The 8,244-nt window shown below is 39.5% G+C and overlaps 1 protein-coding gene across 2 annotated transcripts; it reads right to left on the bottom strand.

The window, feature by feature from the left end:
• Positions 1-630: 630 nt before the first annotated feature.
• ccnp (cyclin P) lies at positions 631-4,793 on the bottom strand. 2 transcript variants are annotated; one of them, XM_054603074.1, is made up of 9 exons: positions 4,587-4,793; positions 3,838-3,963; positions 3,481-3,556; positions 3,015-3,187; positions 2,809-2,907; positions 2,043-2,198; positions 1,653-1,811; positions 1,391-1,569; positions 631-1,194 (listed from the first exon to the last, which is right to left on the bottom strand). In XM_054603074.1, exons 1-9 carry the CDS (start codon positions 4,734-4,736, stop codon positions 1,026-1,028), a joined length of 1,287 nt encoding a protein of 428 aa, XP_054459049.1. In that variant the 5' UTR covers positions 4,737-4,793; the 3' UTR covers positions 631-1,025. The 2 variants fall into 2 exon arrangements, with proteins under 2 accessions (XP_054459049.1, XP_054459058.1); XM_054603083.1 differs by having other exon boundaries at positions 3,015-3,184; positions 4,587-4,792.
• Positions 4,794-8,244: the final 3,451 nt, after the last annotated feature.

Genomic DNA, 8,244 nt, shown 5'->3' on the forward strand with positions numbered 1-8,244 from the left:
TTGCAATTTTTAAACTGTGATATCGCTTCTTTTGCTTAAGTAAAATGTTTTATTTACCACTGTTGTTGTAAAGTAGAATATATATAAACATATATACAGTACCAGTCAAAAGTTTGGACACACCTTCTCATTCAACTACTTTGAAGAATCTAAAATATAAAACATATTCTGGTTTGTTGAGCATTTGTTTGTTTACCACATAATTCCATATGTGTTCATTCATAGTTTGGATGTCTTCAATATTAATCTACAATGTAGAAAAAAATAAAAATAAAAAGCAACTGACCAGTGACCACAGATTTGCACACATCGCCTGTGTCAACAAACCTATTGATGCATGCTGGAATGATCCTGCATACACATTATTGTTTTAAATAATCCAACTGAATAGGTGATGAACAAAACTATGCACAGTGCACAAAGGGATAATCTTGATATATGCTGTACCAGGCAACATTCTCTAAAGCGACTCCTATTGAGCCAGTCAGCTGTGTCAGTGTGATTGCACGTGTGAGCAGGAATGGCCAACAATGCAGCCATGCAGCCAGAAGGGGGCTCTGTTGTCATGTAGAACCGTACAAATTGCAGTTTGTGTAAAAAATAAAACAGCTGAAACTTTTAAACTTTGCAGCAGACACTTTATTTTTACATTAAAACTTTGAAAAATACCTTGATAGACAGCCCAAATTCTCTTCACAAATGACAAGACAAGGACACATCAATACAATTCAAATATTTTCTAAATCGGCTGCAGGATAAGATCATAAAACGGGTGTCCCACTGCGTTAGCTAAATCACATACATGCAAAGTGCAATACAATCCTTTGTCAAACAATGTTTGGCATCAACATCTTTCTTACTTCTTCCTCACCCAATTCCATGGTAGCTCTTCAGGGTCCACAGCAAAGAATAAACAGTCTTGGTCAGAGGACTGGACCACACAGGAGTCAAGTCCTCAAGTGATACTGGTCAAGCATCTACTTTGAAGCTTCGGCATATTATTTGGTTTCTGGGAGTCAGGAATGTCAAGAGCATACACCCAGCAGACCGACGGTGTTCTTTAGACCAGGGTGCATGCTGACCTTCATGGTCTCTGGGGAGGAGAATTTAATAAAAGTAGCGCAGGTCTCTCGGGTGTGGGCCTTCGCTGCAGCACTGGCCAGAATGTGCATGATCCTCAGCAGGGCGGACTCACTGAGAAACACAAAGCACACAGATGTTAAAATGACAGGTAGGATGAATGCTGACTCCTACAAAAACACCTGGAAAGTTTTTGCATGTGTGAAGTTAGGACAAAAACAGAGCTGCTGATGATGATGATACCAGGGGTAAAGTTTTTTTTTAAAAAGGATACTGTGGATGAGAGTGCATCTTTTAAGTCATAACACACCTGCCGACATGGACACTGGAGGCCAGACACCACGCAGCCTCCCCTTCTGGCGTCAGGGGCTCCTGCAGAACTTGGCGGGACACGCAGAGGGCCGCTCCTGCCAGCTGCACGGGCAGAAACACCACACACTGGCCCTCCAGGAGAGACAGCTCCAGCAGATAGCGAGACATCCACACCACCTGCCGGCACAGATGACACTGCTGGAAACTAACCTCACTGACAAAATGAGTAACTGGACAAAGAACAAATAATGCAGATCTACCATGGCACTGCAGCGAGCGATCGAGGCGAGGAGGAGGAGGAAGTGCAGGGGGGGACAGTAGGACAAATCGAACTTGAGCCCTAAGAGGACTTTACGCTCCATTCGCAGCAGCTGATGCTTTGTGTAGGTGTGGTCCATCAAGTAGCAGAGTCCAGACACCTGGAAGAAGAAGCACAACAGAGGAGAATGTGTATTTTCTTAGAGAAGAGATGTTGGATCGTTACTCAAGTCAGAAGTTTAAGCGCTTTAAATCTACAACAATCAAATGAAACCTAGATACAAACCATTCATGGATTATTTAGATATGTTAAAAGGCACCACAAACACTAAATCAATCAGGTTTTAACACACTTCGTAGCTTCATAGTTGAGGAGGGCTGAGCCAGCTTACCTCAGGCAGGAGACACTCTTCCTTCTTCGCAGCGAGGAAGAGGCAAACCATGCCAAGGAGCTGCAGGTTGACCGTGGTGACCTTGATCTCACGCAGGGAGCGGTTGAGGAGGTGTATGCCCAGATAGAGGGTCTCCTCCTGAAAGTGCATCATCTCCTGGTAGGAAATAAACCAGGCAATCAAGATTGACGACTATAAATCCACAATTTAGCTTTCTCGTACGGTTAAAATTTTTTTTTTTTTGGATAAAATGTTAATAATCGAGCTTTTGATGTGTTGGTTTGTTAAATTTGGACATAGTCAGGTTAGCAATTTCCTGTCTTTACAGATAACCAGCTGTAGCTTAATACTAACTTTACAAATCTGAGCGCTATCACTCATCCAACTTTCTAAAATAAAATATAAAAAAATGTATGTCCTCAAATGCAAGAAAACTCTTAATTTAAGTTATTTTTTCCTGACAGGCCATCTAACTTTGTGTATTACTTTTTCCTGACAGGCCATCTAACTTTGTGTATTACTTAACCCGATCTAGCTTAATACTTACTGTACAGATATGAGTGGTATAACTCATCTAACTTTCTAAAAGAAATATAAAAAATGTTATGTCCTCAAATGCAAGAATCTTTCCCCTTTTTCCTGACAGGCCATCCTTTTGCTACTGGTTTGCCACTATATGCAGCAAGCACTGACTGTAAATTAACTGACCATTTAGACCAGCTTTGTTTTGAGGAAGATCAAACCCTCCATCTTCAGCGAGACTTACATGCACTTGAATGAGCCAGTCTACCAGCACAGAACGAGTGGAATCAGTAAAATGCCTCGGCAGCTCCGCGTTGGGAAAAGAGTTTAGTGTTTGAGTTCTCTGCAGGGTGAAAACAGAAAACAGGAGGCACACGCTAAATATTTAAAGCCATTCAGTGTGATTAGTGTTTGTGCCAATCTGCCCCTCAATTATGTGATCTCACTCACCATCATATCCAAGAACATATCCCAAGCGTACGCTCGGTCCCATATGAGGTCCAGTTTCTCCAGTGCCGTCTCCACCTCATGGCGCAGCAAGCTGGGCACCAGTGCCTGTAGGCTGTGAAGACCCTGCAGCCCATGAGGGTAAAGGAGCGCAGGCTCCTCCACACACCCATCTGCTACACAGGATGGAAAGGAGGCCAAGGAAGGAGACATGCAAGTTAATCTTTTTTTTTTTTTTTTTTTTAAACACAATAAAAATCACTGAATTTAAAATTTCATCCAGCAAAATGACTGCTAAATATTAACATAATTTGACACAAGCAAACAATCCATTATTTAACAGCTATTGTCCTTCTGAGAGTTGTATCCAAACGTGTAGAAGCTGCAGTCATGCTCATATTAAGCGCATTTTAGTTGGGACTCTTGGGTGAAAATGATTATTAAAAAATGTTGGTATGGATTACAATACCAGCTGAGTGTGATAAACTGTCGTCATGGAAGCCCATGATGATGCCTTCGCTTGTTTGTGCCGATAACCTCCTTTCCTGCAAAAAGACAACGCCTTACACACACTTGGAAGTGGGACTGTTATGATCATGAGAGAAAAAATATGACTTAATACGCTTAGCTGATGCTTTGAACCACATACAAATACAAATAGTAGCTTCTATTGCAACAAAGGGCAGGTCAGTCACATCCTGACCTTCCTCTAACCACTCAAGTCATCACTTTAGACTGATATGCTGGGAAAAATCAGTTAAAACAAGAGCTAGAGACACTGTAGAATGTGTTGGGTGAAGATGGACAAGCGGGAAAGAAGATGTACCCATCTGCGTTCTGGCTCCATTTTGACAGGGGCCATCCTGGACTCTTCTACTTCCACAGGCTGCCACCGATCTATAGGCCCACAGGCATTGGACCAAGTTCTTAACGGGGCTCGCCTCTCATCCGCCTGCAGGGACAACACAACGTCTTATTAATACAGATGTGATCATGGCATACCCATTTTTATTACCTGTACTAGGGGGGGTAAAAACATCATATATCTTTGACAATGAATGCAGTTTGCCGCACTTTATTCTCTGTATGAATATTAGTTATCGGTGGACAGTAATGCCGGAAAATGAATGTGCTGAAATATAATAATTCACTTCAGTTCATTAACACTCCTACACTTCTACTCCAAGCATCTGATTAATGAGTCTGAGACACCTGGGATCAAACCAGGTGAATGCAATTACTTTCCTGACAACACAAACATAGTGCAGGCCTGTATGTAGAGCTTGAGAAACAATAGGCAAAGCATTTTAAGTTTAAAAAAATAAAAAAGTATGATGGGAAAGTTTTAATTACAGTTATCGCCCAACTGATGCTCATTAAATACCATCAACAATCTGTCATTAATTAATCAGAATATATATATATATATATATATATATATATATATATATACATATAGAACAGAGGGGAAATGGTTAAAAATAAAAGGGGGTAATTATGAATATCATGGTTTTTTTTTTGTATCTATGCATTGATTTAGAGCAGGTCTGTTGAGCACACTGGACACATGCTCACCTTCTTGTGTAAGTCCAGCAGGGGCTTGGAGTCGCAGAAACCAGTCCTGGCCATGATCACAGCCGGAGACAGAGTTCCACGTGCCGGGCCGCTGCAGCTACTTATCCACGGGGTGTCGGCGGAGGCCTGGAGCAGAGAGTGAGCGGCCATGCTGCACGGAGAGCCGCTGATAAAGAGCGACAGGTGGGCCACACTGATTGGGGAGGGAGGGGACACACCCGGTGTCCAGGTAAACGGGGAAGGATCGGGACTTCCGTTTTTTTTGTTTTTTTTCAAAGAATATGTTCTGTTGAAATGACATAAAGTTCATTAAATAGACATGCACCACAATACAGCAGTGTTGTGTTCACTTCATGTTCAGGAAACACAGCCCTCTGTGAGGCCTCTGTGGTGGGACTGTAGTTGGCTCTTGGTGATTCATGCATGTTATCTGATTTGTACAGTCTAATCCATTACCCCTGCACTATTGTTCAAGTGTTGTCCTCCTTCTTTTACATGTTTGAGGGAAACAAGATAATGTTCATCTGTTTTATACATTATGCATTCCACTTAAACCTCCTAAATAACAGAGAAATACTGAGGTCAAGAGTGCAAAGTCCTCAAGAGGATTTATACAAAACTTCTTTTTCTACATTAATTGAACTGCTTCTATAGACATTTTCTAAAATTTGACCTTGCAAAACATTTGCCTAAATTCTGCTTTCAAAGCCTTCCCACAATGACCGAAAATTGATTCTGGTGGAGAAATACCAAATATATTTATTTGAATGTGTGTTTCTGGACTAAAACTTTCCCAATTAAAGGATTTTGAATCTAAATAACGTAATAACCTGCTTAAATATATATATATAATATATATATATAAAAAAATATATATATATATATATAAATAAATATATTTTTATATATATAAAAAAAAAAATATATATATTTTTTATATATATATAAAAAAAATATATATATATATATAAAAAAGAAATATATATATATATATATATATATACTCATCGTGTTAAGCTTATATAATGTTGGTCACAATGTTGGTTAAAACCCAGTAACTTCCTGACAAAACATCCATACAATGACCTCTAAACCAGGATATTGAATGAAGGGTGGGACATGGCCTTGAGCTATGAGGTTTTGCACATGCACAATGTAACTGGAGCTGCTATGATGGAGGGTTACTGCAGAAAGAGCTAGAAATAAAGGGATGGTGCTCTTTGGTTGCACTCAGACTTTTGGATACGCTCGAGCGTCAGTATTGTACCCCAGTGATACGACGCGTGACGTCTCTTCTCCTTGGTCGTATCACATTGAACACTGCTATACTAAGCGTTACAGAATATTGCAGAGCTGCTCCAGGTTTACACTGTAATAAAAAAAATCCACACAGTTTTATTCAGTAAAAATGTTTACTGGCACATTATAGTTGCAAATTTTATAAGCTACCATTTTGTAGCAGGTATCACCCGTTACATTGTAAAGTCTTGCAAAGGGGGGCTGAGACTGTCCACCGAGACAATGACCTCCCCTTAAAGATTGCTTTTTTTTTCATTGCCCTCTGAGCCTCAACTAACAGCAACAAGCAAAAAATAAATAAAAAAACATCTTGTAGCATCTGCATCAGGTGTGACATTCGTGATCACATTCAAATATACAGAGAAGCAAGGTAACCATTGTAAAGCTGCAAATCAAATACTACAAAGCTGCAGTCCTCCCCCTCTACGAATGCTGCATTCACCATCAAGCTAAGTTTTTTTTTTTTTTTTTTTTTTTTTGGTATTTACACAATAGTGAGGAGGCACTTGTTGTGCCTGTGTTTGCCTACAGGAGAGGTCAGGGGTATTAACTTGCATGTTCAGCTGTGAAGCATTGCTTAAAGCGTGGCCAGCAGCGAGGTTCAGGGTATGGCTTCACAACCAATATTAAAAAAGTTCAGCAGCACCCCCTTATGGCCATGGTAGCAATGAAGGCAAATCCACAGTGGAGTCCATCAGTGCAGTGGTTCTGATGTCCGATCCTGCTGTTTCCAAAGCAGGACGCTAGGCTAGAGTATGATGGCTGTGCCTGAGCCAGTGAGAAGAGGTGCTGGAGTTGTGAACTGTAAATCAAAGCCATTTGATCACATCATCATCATCATCATCATCTTCTTCTTCTTCTTCTGCAGGAACTGGGGGCCACCTGCTGCCCAACGATGAGTCAAAAAACCCTGCTGCTTTTCTGTGTCCTCATCACCATTTTTCACTCAAACTTCTCACTGTCTCAGTCTGTCACTCACACAAACATAACAAAAACAAATTAATATGTGACATGAGGGGGTATCCCAGGGAATGCTGATAGAGGTATTTTGCAAAAAACCTTAATTAAGTGCTTTGCAGAGAATGGTAGAAAAATATCAATTTCATTATTCTTGATCATGCCATATAATATACATATATATATATATATATATATATATATATATATATATCAAAGGATGGGTTCTACTTTGTTCAAGCATTGTCTGGAAAATAGTTTCGTTTTTTTAAAAAGGTGCACAACTTTAAAATCCGTTCTGCATAATGTAGTCAAGTTGTAACTGCATATAGGGACTATTTTCTCTCTAGTTTCAAAAAGAATGATCAAATTATGTTGATTTCCCTTAATAATACTTTCCTTATGTATGCTCTGCAAATTCTGAGCAGTGTATTCAGTTCAGCCTGAAGGACGTGATAATGCAAACAAAAAATTAGCTGCCCCTTCAAAATCTTATTACTGAGTTACCATCTAAGCTACATAACCATTCATCCAATGGAAACCCCTTGAAATGGAGAAAGAAATCAAAAAGAAAGCAGTTTAAAAACTTTTAATATATAATTTTTTATATAATGTATACTTAAACAAGACAATGTGTCTTCCAAAATTTGAGAAATAGATGGACAAAAAAAAGGATAAAAATCAACAAACAAAAACAAAACAATGACAGACAAAAAAAGATCTTGATGTTCCTTTAGTGAAGCTCAAAGAGCAACCAACATCTCTTCCAGCAATATGGAACAGAAAATGCTTGCGTAGATATGAGTACTTATCTGTGGTATCATGTGCCGTCATGACTCACAGAATGCAGATTTTCATTTCAACTCAACAATGCATCTGCTGATGTTTTGATTTGTTCCCCCTGTCTGCAGGTTGAAGGTTGGTCGACTAGCTCATGCAGCATTTAATTGGATTGTAAACCTGCAGACTGTTGCTCCAGACATACAACTACGCAGTTGTAAGTGCCTCTCAACACAGCATTACAGAAAACACAAAACAAAAAGGTCCTAAACATCAGATGTGGAATCATTTGAAGTGATAAACGTCCACAAAGTCAGTCAATTTTTGGCCTCATTATAAAGACTTAACAACGATTGAACTCTCATTCTTTAAATACGGGAACATAAAAAAAAAAAAAAAAAAAAAGAAATCTTTAAAACTTACACTGATATTACAAATAGAAAAATGAACAAAAGATTTGTGCCTAACTCTTCAGCTAGGGAGTGAGAATTACTGGATCGAGGACAGCGAATGGCTGTGTGCGTCTACGTTGGTCTGTGGTGAAGCGTTTCGTCTCTATTCTCCTCTTACGTTCTTTACTTCCTCTCTTTAACACATAGGGACTGGCCTTAATGAAAACGTA

The sequence above is a fragment of the Anoplopoma fimbria genome, chromosome 1, assembly GCF_027596085.1.
Source record: "Anoplopoma fimbria isolate UVic2021 breed Golden Eagle Sablefish chromosome 1, Afim_UVic_2022, whole genome shotgun sequence".
Lineage (NCBI taxonomy): Eukaryota > Metazoa > Chordata > Actinopteri > Perciformes > Anoplopomatidae > Anoplopoma > Anoplopoma fimbria.

Excerpts from the sequence above, each read along its gene's own strand:
- ccnp (XM_054603074.1), bottom strand. The coding sequence starts at position 4,736 with ATGGCCGCTCACTCTCTGCTCCAGGCCTCCGCCGACACCCCGTGGATA. Across the intron at positions 2,908-3,014 it reads ATATGTTCTTGGATATGATG|AGAACTCAAACACTAAACTC; the intron begins GTGAGTGAGATC and ends TTCACCCTGCAG. Across the intron at positions 1,195-1,390 it reads TCCAGTGTCCATGTCGGCAG|TGAGTCCGCCCTGCTGAGGA; the intron begins GTGTGTTATGAC and ends TGTGTTTCTCAG.